General features: G+C 36.6%; 3 protein-coding genes across 10 annotated transcripts in view; all 3 read left to right on the forward strand.

Annotated features, from left to right (window-relative positions):
- Positions 1 to 7810, forward strand: part of LOC306848079 (oxysterol-binding protein-related protein 9-like) — a 32001-nt gene extending 24191 nt beyond the window's left edge. For all 7 annotated transcript variants that reach the window (XM_079382409.1, XM_079382410.1, XM_079382415.1 and 4 more), the window contains 13 exons: positions 244 to 403; positions 747 to 853; positions 1857 to 1975; positions 2057 to 2142; positions 2485 to 2662; positions 2782 to 2866; positions 3117 to 3227; positions 3310 to 3373; positions 3484 to 3624; positions 3782 to 3860; positions 3939 to 4030; positions 5189 to 5324; positions 6311 to 7810. In XM_079382409.1, the coding sequence (XP_079238535.1) occupies positions 244 to 403; positions 747 to 853; positions 1857 to 1975; positions 2057 to 2142; positions 2485 to 2662; positions 2782 to 2866; positions 3117 to 3227; positions 3310 to 3373; positions 3484 to 3624; positions 3782 to 3860; positions 3939 to 4030; positions 5189 to 5324; positions 6311 to 6385 (1433 nt within the window). In that variant the 3' untranslated portion in view covers positions 6386 to 7810. The remainder of the gene's footprint in view (positions 1 to 243; positions 404 to 746; positions 854 to 1856; positions 1976 to 2056; positions 2143 to 2484; positions 2663 to 2781; positions 2867 to 3116; positions 3228 to 3309; positions 3374 to 3483; positions 3625 to 3781; positions 3861 to 3938; positions 4031 to 5188; positions 5325 to 6310) is intronic.
- Positions 1 to 16136, forward strand: part of LOC306848081 (retinal Mueller cells isomerohydrolase) — a 219813-nt gene that overhangs the window by 38582 nt on the left and 165095 nt on the right. The gene's annotated exons all lie outside the window — the stretch shown is intronic.
- On the forward strand, positions 11412 to 15943 carry LOC306848084 (torsin-1A-like). Of its 2 annotated transcripts, none has more exons than XM_079382421.1 (6): positions 11412 to 12321; positions 12670 to 12792; positions 12940 to 13205; positions 13656 to 13831; positions 13938 to 14062; positions 14225 to 15943. In XM_079382421.1, exons 1-6 carry the CDS (start codon positions 12156 to 12158, stop codon positions 14470 to 14472), a joined length of 1104 nt encoding a protein of 367 aa, XP_079238547.1. In that variant the 5' UTR covers positions 11412 to 12155; the 3' UTR covers positions 14473 to 15943. The 2 variants fall into 2 exon arrangements, with proteins under 2 accessions (XP_079238547.1, XP_079238546.1); XM_079382420.1 differs by having other exon boundaries at positions 12018 to 12321; positions 12643 to 12792.

Genomic DNA, 16136 nt, shown 5'->3' on the forward strand with positions numbered 1-16136 from the left:
TCAGAGCGTTTGCTTGTGAAATCAGCTTTGTATGTAGTGTATTACTAAGCATGTAGATGAGCTTACCGGTCAGGCTATTTATTTGAAGCCCATATGCTAGCCACTTAAGCAAAAGCACAAAACCTCAACCTATATCTGAACTACAATGACTTCCAGCCATGCTATTGCTTAAATTAATGTGGTTAGTCATAGTTCCTCAGCACACTTGCATTTATTCTCACAGTTTTCTTCCTGTGGTTTTAGGGAGTGGTCCTTCAGCTCCCAGCAGCAGCGTGACTTCACCCAGTCACATGAACGTACCGCCCCACACTGTCCCTGACTTCTCCTATTCCAGCAGCGAAGACGAGTTTTACGACGCAGATGAGTTTTATCAGAGTAGCACCTCACCAAAACACTGCATAGAGTGAGTTAAACATACACGCACCACACCTGAAACACAGAATAGTGTAAGTAATGTACGGAAATACACACACAAAACCTATATAATTAAAATTCACTGAAGTACTGCTGCACAAGTAAATTATAGAAGCACCTGCCCACATGCACATTAACTAACACTGCATAATGTGAAAACAGTACTGCTTAGAGATAAACACACTCCCACGCAATATTTTCTGCAAACAAAAAAACACACACTGACCTAATTAAAACAGTGCATGGACTCACTTACACACACAAACGCTATCTTCCATTGCCACATAATTTATTCTGGAATAAGCTGCCATGATGTTCTTGTGTCTCTGCAGTCCGAACAGAACCGCTGCTGTGAACAATGAAGTCAGCACAGCCCTGAAACGGCCAGACACCAACGAATCAATCAACTCCTCCATGTCAAATGGCACCACTGATGCAGGTACACAAAACACACAGACACACACACGTCCCTCACATTTAAGTTTCCCAAAAGGAATCAGAGCAAATACTGTGTTTGTGTTGTCTTCTTGCTTGGTGCTTGTATTGAAAGTGAAGTGTGTATTATTATTATTATTATTTTTTTTTATTTTTTTTTTTTTATTATTTAACAACTTTTACCAGTTTTGACACAAGCACCAAGCAAAAACTCACAAAGTGTATAGTATAATTAAGATTAATTTGAATAATTAATATTTATTATAATAAATATTAACAATAAATAAGATTTTTCAGTGTTTTTGAAAAAATAACTAATGTTCACCAATGGTGCATTTCTTTAAATACAGTAAAGACAGTAATATTGTGAAATATTGCTACTAATTTAAAATAACTGTTTTCTGTTTGAATATATTGTGATGTAAATAGCTGTAATTTATTCCTGTGAAGGCAAAACTGAAATTTGAACATTTTCCGAAATCATTATAATATGTAGATTTGGTGCTCAGTTATTATTGGAGCTCATATTATTAATGGTTCTTATCAATGTTGAAAACCATTTTTTATGCTTAATATTTTATATATATATATATATATATATATATATATATATATATATATATATATATATATATATATATATATATATATATATATATATATATATATATAGTAACATTATAAATGTGTTTACTGTCACTTTTGAACATTTTGCATCCTTAATGAATAAAATATCTTTTTTAATCATATACATAAAGAAACTACGGTTTTCATAAAAATATTAAGCAGCAAAAACTGATTGGCATTGATAGAAGTAAGAAATATCCCTTGAGCCCCAAATCACGATATTACTGATTTTACTATATTTTTGATCAAATAAATGCAATCTTGGTGAGCAAAAGAAACTTCTTTCAAAAACGTTTAAAAAATATATTTATTTCTAACTTTTGGCCGCAATATGTGTATATGTTGGTTTTAATGTTCAGTGTTTGCTGTGTTTTTCTCAGATCAGTTTGACAGTCACGATGAGAGAGATGATGACGGCGAGGGTGAATCTGTGGAAGAACACAAAAGTGTCATCATGCATCTGCTGTCTCAAGTGCGACTGGGCATGGATCTCACCAAGGTAAACACAAACAACCTTCTCTTATTTTTTACATTCTCACCTATTTTTTTCATACAATTTCCACCTTTTAATCCATCTCAGGTCGTCTTGCCAACATTTATCTTGGAGCGGAGGTCATTGCTAGAAATGTATGCAGATTTCTTTGCACACCCAGATTTGTTTGTAAGGTAATGCACATCATGCCTTTTTTATAGATCTCACAGCTGTTCTACCATATGGACTTATCATTCTTATGTCTGATTACAGCAGCGCTGTAATAATTGATGTATTTAAAAGTAGCAATGCTAGTACTAACATGACTACATTTTTGAGTAGCCAGACAGCAACTGAGCTGTTTCCAATGTACTGTGCAATTGGTTCCAATGTTGCAACCAAATGAGCTGAGGAAATAATTAAACGTGTCCTGCCAGAATATCTTTGCTCTCTGAAATAGGAGTGCGATTCATTCTAGCAAGTTGACTTGTTCAAACAGTTCATTTTAATGAACTCACGATTGGCACATTTTGCAGTATTGCAGAGCAGCAGGATCCAAGGGACCGCATGGTGTATGTGGTAAAGTGGTACCTCTCAGCCTTTCACGCTGGTCGGAAAGGATCTGTGGCCAAGAAGCCCTACAACCCCATTCTGGGCGAGGTGTTCTTCTGTCACTGGGACCTGCCTTCCGAAACAGAGGATCCCGCTGCTTCTGTGAGTGTGTGTTTGAAGGTCTAAAAAGCCAATGTTTGTGGTATCTTAACAGATTTTATTTGTTACCACTCCCTGTATTATATGTTTCCTTCTCCCTCGCTCACTGTCTGTCTTTCTAGGAGTCTGTATCAGATGGGCCAGTGCCGTGTAGTAGCAAAAACAGTGTGTCTTTTGTGGCAGAGCAGGTTTCTCACCACCCTCCTAGTAAGTGCTGTACTAATTACTAACTTTATCCCTGACTAATGTATCATAGCCACCAGTAGAAGAAAATAGATCCAATTTACAAGTTACCAGAAATGACCTGGTACTGGTACTGAAAAGTAAAACAAAAACAATTATCTGTTTAATTAGCAACTTATTTATTAAACTCATTTCAATTGTATAATGTTAATGCAATAATCTGTTGTGATTTTTGGGTAAATGGACATTTTCCAACACCTTTGTCCTTTTGCAGTATCTGCATTTTATGCTGAGTGTTTCAGCAAAAAAATCCAGTTCAACGCCCACATATGGACGAAATCAAAGTTCCTTGGAATGTCAATTGGTGTCCATAATATTGGTCAAGGTAGTCGAGGACGTTGTTAAGTAGTGATTAATACATATTAGTGCTATTGCAGTGCTTAACTGTCCTCTCCCGTTTCCCATAGGTTGTGTGTCATGTCTTGAATATGACGAGCACTATATTCTTACTTTTCCCAATGGCTACGGAAGGTAAGCATTGTTTTATTTTATCACTTTATCACACTGATGTATTTTAGATTTTTTGATTTTTAGAGCGGAAGTGGGTAGAGAATCCCATCCATCTCGCTGTGCTCCAATAGGTCAATCCTCACTGTTCCATGGGTTGAGCTGGGTGGAGAGTGCAATATTTCCTGTTCCAAATCTGGCTACAGTGCCAATATAGTTTTCCACACCAAACCATTCTATGGAGGAAAGAAGCACAGGATAACTGCTGAGATATTGTAAGTCAAAGTGGTACTTTCCATAAATTCATGTCATGGTTTCTTTAGTTATTACAATAAATTCATGATAAAAAATGTGTATGCAAATGCATTGATTATTGTCATGTTAATTGAAAATATATTATAAAATCCTCATAATATTGTCCTTTTTTATTAGTGCTCCCAATGATAAGAAGTCGTTCTGCTCCATAGAGGGAGAGTGGAATGGTGTCATGTATTCCAAATTGGCTACCGGGGTAAGTTTGAACCATAGAAAACAAGAAAAGGAAGTACATTCAAGAAAAAATGAAACAACATATTTGTCTTCCACCCAGGAAAATGCAGTATTCATTGACACAAAGAAAATGGGCATTATTAAGAAGAAAGTGCGGAAATTGGAGGACCAGTTGGAATATGAATCCAGAAGGTGTGTGGGTCTGACAAGTTTTTTTTCTCTCTGCTTTCTAAATGTTGACTTCATGGAGCCTCTAAAACAGGATTTGCCGCAACGCAAAACATGTCCAAAATCCATTTTCTCTTAAGTTATAGTGCAGATATGCACACTTTTTAATCTTAGGCTTGACTCTGTGACAAGTCATGGGAAACCATCCTTAAAAACCCATTTGAATTTTGTGTGGTTAAGAATGAAGTCTAATGCCTCAGATTCTTAAATCTAATTTGTACTACCGAATGAGATGTCTTGTCTTGTTTTCCCGCTCAATCTGGGAAGGTTTGGAAAGTGGTTTAGAAAATCCACATTGAAAATCTGCGGTTGAAATTTCCATTAAATCTGGATATAAACAAAGTTTATAACTTTATAAACAAAGTATATTTTTATTACATTGTCTAAATAAAAATAAAAATTTCAGGTTCTCTCAGATGTTCTTGCTTCCATTAAGGCTCAAGAGCAGGGCCGTCCAAACTCAGTCCTGGAGGGCCAGTGTCCTGCAGAGTTTAGCTCCAACTTGCCTCAACACTCGGAAGTTTCTAGTATGCGTGCGTCCCAATATGCATGCTATCCATCCTACATTCTATGTGACCGTAGTAATTTTCAATGCTATTTAGGGCAGATAGGGTGGATGGTATGCACATTGGGACGCAGGCAAAGCCTAGTAAGAGTTTGATTAGCTGCTTCAAGTGTGTTTAATTAGGGTTGGAGCTAAACTCTGCAGGACACCGGCCCTCCAGGACCAAGTTTGGACAACCCTGCTCAAGAGTCTCATTCTTAAATCACATGATCATCAAGTTGTACACAAACCTGTGGAGCTCATAGAGCTTGAATGCTATCAAAGCAATATATGGACAAAACAAACACACATTTTCAACTTAATCTCATTAAGACAGAACTATGCTGATAATATAATTTGTAATGGAAAAAATGCAAAATACAAGCATTTTGACTAGTGGACTTTTGGAACACACTGTATTTAGTTTTGTTTGCACCTGGCTTATTTGCTGATCTTCAAAAGGCTTGGTTATTTTTGTGGCGGCTCCTCTGGGGACCTGCTGAAGTGTTTTTTTCTGCTTGTGTACCTCTGTGAGATGATCTGATGCAGACCGCTGTTATTTCTCTGTCTGCTGTCAGTTTGTGGAAGGACGTGACCGTGAACCTGAAACTGAAGGACATTGATGCTGCGACAGACGCCAAACACAGGCTGGAGGAGAAACAGAGGGCGGAGGCCAGAGAAAGGAAGGAGAAGGAAATGCAATGGGAGACGAGAGTGAGTGTGCTTATGTACACGCACATGTGGAGGGGAAATGTGCCGTGAGAAATAATGAGATCGAAATATGACTCTGATAAATGGTCCTTAATTAGTTCCTGTTGCTTAAAAGCAGCATGTTCTTAAACTGAATGTTACCCATGATGCACATAGCTGGATGTTTAAAGTGCCTGACAGTTTTTCAAATTGATTTTCACTAAACATATTTCAGCTTTTACACAAACCAATCAACTCCTGTTGAATTCATCAATCAGACAGAACTGTATTTACTATAAAAGCATATACCATTATTTATCCTTTGGCAGGCCCATCCTGACTTAACTGCATGGAATCTATTGACTCTTTTCACATTTTCTAAGCTGATTTTGGGGCAAAATCTGGGCAGTGGATTTAAACATTATAAAATGTGTTCAAGCATAAGTATATTAGCCAAAATATTTCATAAATGAACATTCAGTTCACCTCTTGAATCATACTACTGAGCTCTATTCAAACTATGAGGATGTTGGCCTCATTTACAGTTATGAATTTATATATTACAAAATATTTTATATTGTAATTAATTTGGGCTGTCTTACAATGTCAGTAAAAGCTTTTAAAAGAGATTTTTGTGACTAGGATATCAGAACAATATTTAAAATTGTGTGGTATTGAAATCTTTTTTTAATTATTAAAAATGAGAAACCTTTTGAAATGTCATAATTATATATTATTTAAGATAATATATAATATGTTTCTCACAGAATAAATGGGTGTAAATACATGAAAATATATTATATCTGAAGGACTTTAAAGGAAGGGTCTTCTTTTTAGCAGGAACTATTTTGCTGAAATGTTCTCTGAAGATATCAGAGCTTACATTAATTTAATGTAAAACACTTTGACTGATCATCTTGATTGAGAGATTCACATGAATCTGATTAAATGATCGGTCTTCCTTTCAGAACAATGTTTATTTGAAGAGTGATTTGTTTGTTTCCCTGCAGCTGTTTCATGAGGACGGTGAATGCTGGGTCTATGACAAGCCTCTTCTGAAGCGCCTAGCATCACATCAGCACTGAGGCCGTTTCCAAAACCACAGAGTCTAGAAAACAGAACTCTCTTGCAAACCACTTTTCTTATTCAGCCTTGGAATGACAGACGAATGAACCCTTACAGCTTTGCATTTTCAAAGTTTGAACAAATGATAAGAAGAAAACACAAACTTAATCTATACAAATAAAAAAATAAAAAAACTCCCTGCTCACTAGTTCAACACTTCCACCTCTCTATCACCCTTTGAGGAAGAGAAAAAACCACAAACACACAGAAGACGTGATCAGAAGCCCTTTAGCATCACAAATCAAACAAGCGCTCTTGTCTCGGCAAAAGAAGAACAATCCCAGCGGACGTCTCTCTCTCTCTTTCTCCCACTCCAGAGGGGTTGAGGTATTTTTATCGAACAAACTGAAAACTACAGCGTTCTGTATCTCAGGGAAGCAGCGGACTGAGGATTGAAGGCTGTATCTTAATGTTCGAAAAGCCTTAACGGTGGAACCACAAAGTAAAGAAAATGAGAACTTGGTTCACATACTGCTAGCTACAGCTATTTATATATATATATAAGATATGATATATTCTTCTTTCTTTTTATCTTCTTTCTCTAGGGCAATAGTAACTGTTTGATTATACGTACTTGACGGCAGCCATTCCCTTTATGTTCCATTCCATCATCAGCCTTTCATGCTACAAAAGCCACAATAAGAAAATGTACCACTTGCATTACGGGGCTGAAATTTGAGACAACTTTGCCATGGTTGTAATCCATTCCAATTCTGTTTTGTTTGTGTGTTTTTTTTAATGATTTGATATGCTCTAGAGCCTCGGGGAGGCTGTTTTTTTTGTATAGAATGCTGCTTGAGTGTCCACATAATTTATCAACTTCGTATAAAGTTGGACTGTCCAGTAGGAAATCATAACGTGCACAATAAAACCATTTGACAAAACTGTGCTTATCCCGCTGAGGTCAAGCAACGTTATCACAAATTGCCCTGCAATCTCTCTTTCTGTGAAATGTCACGTTTTAATCCAAATAAATATACGTTTTATATAGTCATGCATCAGAAAGATTTGATTCTCTTCTTGAAGGTAAAAAGTCTGTAGATGCATGGAGTCACTCAGGTCAGTCTTTTCTCCTGGAATGACGGCTATACATTGTGTAACATTATCAACAAGCAAAATGAAATTGTATTATCCTTTTCTTTTCTGAGATGCAATTAGAGCAAAACTGGCAAAACATTATTACTGCTATAGCTTAAAGAAAGCCACTTGCTCTTCATATTCTGTAGTGAATTGGAGGCCTTATGAAGTAAAGTTTACTTTCGCCTAGTATTGCTTTTCAGAAGCAATCCCAAACTATTTTTTCTTTGCCTGACAACAGTTGATTGTACCAGATTTCCATGTATCAAAATATAATATTAAATCTCAGTGAGACCAGTTTGTGTGAGAAGGTTGAATGCATTTCTTGTTCCAGACATCCAGAGTTAAATGATGCTGTTGTTCACTTCATTTAAACTACAGGGATTTGTTGCATTTTGATTTCCAAAGTAATGGGAATTAATTAACTTCTAAAGTCACAGTTTAGGTGTAGGCCTATATTTGTCTAGTTATGTTCTGCTTTATCTAGTAATTAGTGTTTAAAATTCTTATTCAGAAATGATGAATTACTGGAAAATGTGTGGGAAACCTTGAAGTGATATATACAAGGTATACCAATTTCAGAGTTATTTCACATTAACTGTCTATAAAATAAATACCGTTTGCAATAACTTTTAGGTACCCAGCCATATTGTGCACATGTAATATGATACTAGCCTATCTGTGACTTTACTAGATGCATTAAACGGAATATGAACAAGCCATTTAGCACTCATATCACATTATTAGGCTATTTAATGCTGCATGCACGTGCTATCGGAATGATCGAGTTTCCTAGTTGGAAATTGACCATATAAGGCCTCTCTAAAGGCCGTTCATGTCCAATTTCCGACTAGGAAGCTCGTATTTACGATAATTCCGATAGCACGTGAATGCAGCATTAATAAATAAACGGAGATGGTCCTCACTGCTGAGGGGCTACTGGGTAAACGTGCTAGTATCACTGAACGCAAAAGGCACCACAGCACCACCTGGCGTCATTAAAGTGCACTAATATAAGCAGAGGAATTTCCCAGAAACCATTGCGCTGAAACAGTATAAAAAGCAAAGCGACGCGTTCGTTCGGTCTCATTCTTCTGCGGCGCTTCAAGGACAGAGCAGGTAATACATTGGTACGTTTTATCGCAGTAATGTAATGTGGGGCATTGTTCCATAATGTCGATGTTTGTGGTGTAACTGGAATAAGAAGTTGAGTTTTATGTTTTTTTAAATTAAATTCGGAGTTGCTCATTCGAAGTGCGGTCCACATGTTACAGGCCTCGATTGAGCGTTAAAATACTTGGTTTAATTACAATATCTCTTCAAATATGCTTCAGGTAAGTTTTAAATAGACTTTAGTAACGTTAGTACTTCAGCAAAGAAAGCTAATATTTGACGCTTAATTCCACTTTCTTCCACGTGCTTTGTAGCGAGTCATTACCTCCCTGTGCGCATGCGTGATGATACATGATGTTGGTAGGGACATCTGAAAATATTTGATGAGGACCAACATCTCTGACATGCATAACTGTGCTCTGCGTGCAGTCTTAATGTCTGTTACGTTCAAAGCCTTTAAGGTGTTTTTTCCTCCTATATCTCCAGATCCAGTATCCTGAGGACTGATAAACGCGAGAGACTGCTGGTATGTACGCCTCAAGTCTTGTATTAAATCTATTGTGGATGTTTGATTTGCTTGTGATGACTAAAAATGTATAAGAGTAGTGGACAGGAGTGGTTTCTGATAACTTTTTTGCACTGAAGCATTGAGAAGTTTTTAATTGCGATTAAGTTAACGTTTCACCATGTAATTAGTTTTTTGTTGCTGTTTTTGCAGGGATCTGGAGCAGCAGTGTGTCCAAGGTGGGTTTTTCTTAGTTTTTCCCACACGGATAAATTTATTTAATACTTTGCTTATGATGAAATAAAAAAGAAATAAGAGTAGTGGACAGGAGTGATTTCTGAGAACCCATTTTCTGAGGCATTCTAAGGGTTTAACTTTAAACTACAGTTGTTGGCTTTTTTTTTTTAACTTTTTTTTTTTTTTTAGTATGCTTTCAGGAATGGGTTGTGAATCTGGAAAGCTGTGTCAAAGGTATATCTCGTTTTATATATTCTGTGCTTTTAATGTGTGTATATGATGACCCTATTTGCTACTCTTGAGTTTACGCTGATGAAATTGCAACCACCAAGATATCTTATCTGAAGCACAGTTTAATTATCGTGGATGTTGCGTGTGTGTGTGATCTCTTAACATGGCTTTTTTTTTTTTTTTTTTTTATTCATAGAAACATGTGCAGTGCAGTTGAATTAAAAGGTAAACATTTTAAAGTACTTCTAAAGTGCCCCCTAAGCTGCAGTCATCCACCGTTCATGATGATGGTTTTATAAAACAATGGGAATCTCTCTGAATTAGACTGAAAGACATCAGTGTACTGAAACGGTGCTTGTTTAAGATCTCATCCCCTTTGTCTTTGTTCTGTACTAACGGCACTTTATTACAGGTTGTTTAAGATGTTTGCACAAGAGAGATGAGGATGCCATCAGCTGAGCACGGTAATTTCAAATTATTAATACTTGATTTTCTGTGATGCAAATGATGACTGCATAGTTCAGCAGAAAATCAATGAAGAACTCAAAGCATAGTCTTTCGCTCCTAGCTGATGCATCACTGGTTTTCTATTTCTGTGTGTTAGTAGTTGCTTTGTCTTACACGCGTTTCTCTTTGCAGCATGACTTCTACAGGGGAGCTAGCATGACTGTCTATGGGAGAATCAGCAGCAGTCTAAATGTTCTTCAGGGTAAGTCTAGTTAAAGTGATCTGTTACTGGTACCATAGTGGTCTCAAACTGATGAGTTTGAATCAGGTCTCTGATCTTTTTGAGGATACGTTAAAACATTCTGATTTAAGACCCTGTAGTTGTGCATTTAACTCTTTAAAGTAGAATGGTTTGTTAAACTGTTTTGTGTCTTTTAGGCCTGATGACCAGCATGATGTGCTAAGTCACCGTAAGTATTCTATGTACTTTTGTGAATCTGTAGCTCTGACCATTGTGATGAATCTGATATCCACTGACTTTGCCATGGAGGATGCATATTAGCTCTGGCTGATCTGGTCATTTGTTAAAATTCTGATCCTCATGGATGTCTTCTGTTCTAATGGGCATCTAATCATTGACAGGTATGGTGGTGACCACTCCTTCGTGCCATGGGAGCATGTGGTGTGCCCCTTTTAAAGGTTGGTTTTTTGCAGACATTCCCAATATCTTTCATAGTTGGGTTTTTGTGATGCCTCAAATGTCTGACCTGAACACACAATGTGGACAGTTTTTGACTGAAACCCAGGTGCTGGTTTGGGCAACATGTTGGCTGTGTCCAAATAACCAATGGTGGTCTCTCTTTAGGGAGCTCAAGATCATCTAGGATGGCTCTGAAACCATCATGGTGGAATAAGGTATGACTATGGCATGTTTTCTTTCAGTGTTTCCTGCAACCTGTGATGACATGATTCTGCCAAATGAATCTGCTGATTATATCCTTGTTCCTTATATCTGAGGTTGACTGACTCTACTTTAACCTTGATATTTGCATTTGTGCTCTTCTAAAATCTCCTTGTTTCTTGCAGAATGGAGTTGCCTGCATCTGACTCTCCTGAACCGTGTTCCAGGGCTTCAGTTCTTGTACCTGTTTTGTTTTTTGAAGTGACATTTCAAATCTGTTCTCTACATCTATTGTGACTATACAAAGTTTGTAAAGTGTCATTACTTCAATAAAGTGGCAAAATCAAAGGTCTGTCTCGTGTTTATAAAATGATTGTATACATGGTCTGGTTTTTCATTCTATTAATGTTGATCAATTAAATGGAACTCATGCATTTGGCAGCATGCAATTTGACTTGGTATGTTGAGTCCTGACTTAAGCTAAAGCTATGGAAGTTAACTCCTTATACATCTTTCAACTCAAAACTAAGTAATGTCGTGACAGGACTTGTTGGTTTATAATCGACATTTGATGCATGTCTCATTTCCACGCATTTAATTTATAATGTCTGAATGTGACGTTTTCATAATGTCAAGTTCCCAGTATTTGGAATAGCAGCTTTTATTGGACTGAGCATTTTATCAGTTATTTGTCTGATTTTTAAAGATTTGTCGCTAGCATCGGTTCCACAGAAGCGGCTATACCTGATATGCAAATTAGCCCCAGCAATCTCCAGCATAATTGGCCCAAACCTCATCACGTTCTCAAATTACTCATTGGTCCAGTCTGCTCAGCGCAGAGAAAATGAGCTGTTGCCACGTGACAAGGTCTGCTAGCACGAGGTTAAGCCTCAATGACGGAATATATAAAGAGACATTTATTTGTATCACATCTTCAAATATTTAAATAATTTTCGTAGCTTTAGTTTATAATAGCCACTGGTTTGATAAAATGAATTGCAGAAACCTTTCTTACAAGCCCCGCCCATATTGTACCCCGTTCAGTTCTACTATTCCAATGAAGATTGTGACGTTGCGTTTCAGTTCTGCCTTCTGAGCATTGAGCGCAGATGCGGCCTGCAGTCAATGAGGCTCGGATGTATATATGAGTGGACACTACAGTTACATCTAATAGCTCAATGTTACAGTCTTTGCGAGAGCTATATTTCCGTCGGCACCGATGTTTTCACTCGTAATCTTGCTCTCATTCCTGGCTATTTCGGCTGATGCGGATTTTTTTCAATTCGACAGCATTTCAAATGTTTCTACCTATTATTTCAATTACATCTATTGCAATATTTGGGAAGGGGACTGTCAACCACATCAGGATGATGCGACCCAACAAGGTAAAGACATAATATAGATATATATAATAAAGGTATATTTCCATATATGCTATGGTAAAATGTTTATAATATAAATATACAAAGCATATATAAAATTTAAGATATAATGAATAACCAACGTGTAATGCGTTATTTTTTATGCTAATTATTTTTATGAATGCGTATGAAATTTTCTTCCAATACTAAACAGAATAATGTATTGATTATGTAAATATAATGTATGAGTATATTAAATAGATAAGGATAATAAAAATAATGAAATGCATTTTAAGTTTTAAAGAATGGCAGAATTTGTAATGATTGTAATTTAACTCACTGCAGGCTTATGTAACACACCTCTCTTCTCAGTGCCTACTGGGGACATTTGGTCAGGGTTTCCCCAGTACTATAGTGGCATGCTGACTGCATGGTACTGCAGCCTGGGTCAGTGCTGTGATTCAGGAGACTGTAGGATTACAAATAACATCACAGGTAGAGCCATGCGTGCATTATTTTATACAAATATTCAGGTTCTTACAATTGTGGAAATCCTAGAAATATCAGGAAGTTTAAACAAAAATCTTGGAAAATGTCTGAACATTTATTGAAATGAATTTCTCTTATTAATGCATATTTCAGGATTGGAAAAAGATCTACTGGTGAAGCTTCATGGGCAGCACCTGGTCCAGTCTGTGGTTCTGAAAGCCATTCAGGGATTCATCAAAAACCCTGAGTCCAACAAACCACTGACTCTGTCCTTTCACGGCTGGTCTGGTACAGGAAAGAACTTTGTGGCCCGGATAGTCGCAGACAACCTGTACCGGGATGGTATAAAGAGTGAATGTGTGCGTTTGTTCATTGCCCCATTCCACTTCCCTCACGCGAGATTGGTGGACGTGTACAAGGTGAGCAAAGTTTCAATATTTGACATCCACACAACTGCCCAGGTCATTTGATCTGATTCAGCAGTCGTTTGTTGATTTAGTTTACCTTTTACCAACAAATGAGTAGTATTTGGTTATATTATAATGTTTCACAATAGTATAAATATTTGCTATTTGTACTATAATTCATCTTCTTGGATATATTGAACATGAAAAAACTAAATGCAATGCATTTCACATAGGCAGGCATCCAATGCAATCACTTTTTTGGGATTCTGGGGAACATTTATTGGATCATTGCCATTAGATGTAGACGCTGTGGTACGATTGTATGATTATGCAATTCACCCTTAACATAGAAAACCTGATTCAATTGATTGCGGTCCAAATTCTGAAATATTCACGTACGTTTTAGTGAATCCTGAACCTTACAATCAGTGTTTGTATTTGTGTGGGTGTGTTTGTGACCAGGGCCAGCTAAGAGAAGCCATTCGGGACATGGTTCTGCGATGCCCACAGACTCTCTTTATCTTTGATGAGGCAGAAAAGCTTCATCCAGGACTCATTGATGCCATAAAGCCCTACATGGACCACTATGATAATGTGGATGGTGTCAGCTATAGAAGAGCCATATTTCTGTTCCTAAGGTTGGTGTGTTCTTTACAGATGCAGAATCTGAAAAATGTCATTTGTTGCTATGATCCAATTAAAACACTAAAAACTAATGTCTGTTTCCTTAATATCATGCTTTAGCAATATCGGTGGTGGTGCCATCAATGAGGTGGCACTTGATTTCTGGCACTCGGGACAGAATAGGGAAGATATCGGCATGGAAGACTTGGAACATCTTCTGCGCGCTGAAGCCATGGAAGCAGAAGGTACCTGCAGTCAAGGACATCATAACAGAACTAATAAATCTAATTGCTAAACATCTGACAAATATCTCATAGATGTTGCGTATTTAAATTCATTTATACAAGTCTGTGATTTTCATGAAAAAATTGTATGATTCCTGTTGCTAAATTACTTTACCTTTGCAGGAGGTTTTGCGCAGAGTGAGTTGATGTCAGGCCATCTGATTGACTTCTTTGTACCATTCTTGCCACTGGAGTACCGGCATGTGAAACTGTGTGCACGTGATGCATATGCAGCTCGTGGCCTTCAGCCGGATGAGGGGACTCTTGATGAAGTGGCTAAAGCCATGCTGTACGTTCCTAAGGAGGAGAAACTCTTCTCTGCACAGGGCTGCAAATCCATTCCTCAAAGGATCAATTTCTTTTTGCCATAACGGAGAGCAACATAAGATCACTGACACACAAAGTATACTTGAATGAAGCAGAAATGACTGCTGATATCTGAAATGCAAATTACACAATGCTGACAATGCAGAAAAAAACTTTATATGTAGGGTTTTTCAACTCTATATAGGACAGGGAGAGAGGGGTTTGCTCATGGTCGACCCTACTGAAATGATATTTTTAAGAACTTTTTATCTATATCTATCTTATCTATTTCTCCCAAGCAACGTTACAGTTTACATGCATTGATATGAACTTAAGCAACCTAACCTCTTTAAAAAAAAGAGTGCATTTACATTAATGCACTTACAGTGGAAGCCTCTTAGTCAAGCAAGCAAAATCACAATGTATAACGTGTTTTTTTGTGTTTTTTTACATTTACAGTTAAATGTAAATTGCTGTTTGCAACCTTTTTGCACTTCCATACTATGTATTTCTGAGCAAAACATGATATTCAATAGAAACATGTATTGATTGGACCTGCTCGGCTTTACCTGTAAGTATATTATTGTCGAATGTCTTTTTAAAAGGCCATTTTAAATGTTTTTATGTCGTAATCAACCGTATGCCACTGTTTTCTTTAACCTGGAATATTTCTTTTAGTTGCTGTTTAAGACCTTTTTCTATTTTTGGCATATTTCAGTCATCATTATCTGCATTAAAGATCATATTTCAAGACTTATGTACCAATTAAAAAAATATTGTGTTTAATGTATATCTTTTTGTGTGATGTATATTTAAATGTTACAACCTCTTCAAAACGAGTTAAAATCATATGGGCTTTTTGTTCGTTGATATTTCCATTTTGAACACATTCTGATATGAAAATGTTGAAGTGATTCAATTGTTGGTGAAGATATGCTACTGAAATGATAATTTTTATGTAGGTAGAAAAAGAGCTAGAGGGTTAAGCTAGATAAACATGAAATTGAAGGAATCATTGCTTTACAACTGAGACTTGATGTAATGCACTTTTTTCACATAGGGCAGTATGCATTTTTCTGTAGTTTGCCAATTTATCAAATTAACCTGATTTTATTCACTGTACTCAGTTTTCAACTGACAACAAATTAATTGCTAAAAGTAACAAACGTCTTGATTTTTATGCGTCAGCTCTGATAATGTTTACTGAAAGAACTATATTCAAGTTGTACTTGTATTTGATGGATGAACCATTTTATGTCACCAGCTAAAATATTAAACTTTTGTAAGGGTTTTGTCTACAAAAAAATGTCAGACAAGTAATGCCAAACAGCGTGGGATTCAACAGCTTTTTAAAAATGAAGATAGTTTACTAAACATTCAGTTTTCTGCTTAATGCAGTTTGTTATTATTAGCTGAGCAAGCTTAAATTCTGCATTTCCTTTTCCCATTGATAACACAGAAACCAGTGGGAAATGGCATTGTTACTGATATTTATCTAATGTAAGACAGAAATAAAAGATAATGTGCCAAGCTCTCAAAACTCGACTTGATATCTCTATATAGATTTTGCAAACCACTAACCACATGCTTGGTTTATATAATAAAATGCAGTGGAACTAAAAACCCATTACATTAACAAGATCTTGTTTTTGAACAACTTCATATCTAAAATATCAGTGAAAAGCAGATATCATGTTCATATGAGCACAACAGATGCCAACTCGTTAAC

The sequence above is a fragment of the Barbus barbus genome (genome assembly GCF_936440315.1).
Source record: "Barbus barbus genome assembly, chromosome: 28".
Classification (NCBI taxonomy): domain Eukaryota; kingdom Metazoa; phylum Chordata; class Actinopteri; order Cypriniformes; family Cyprinidae; genus Barbus; species Barbus barbus.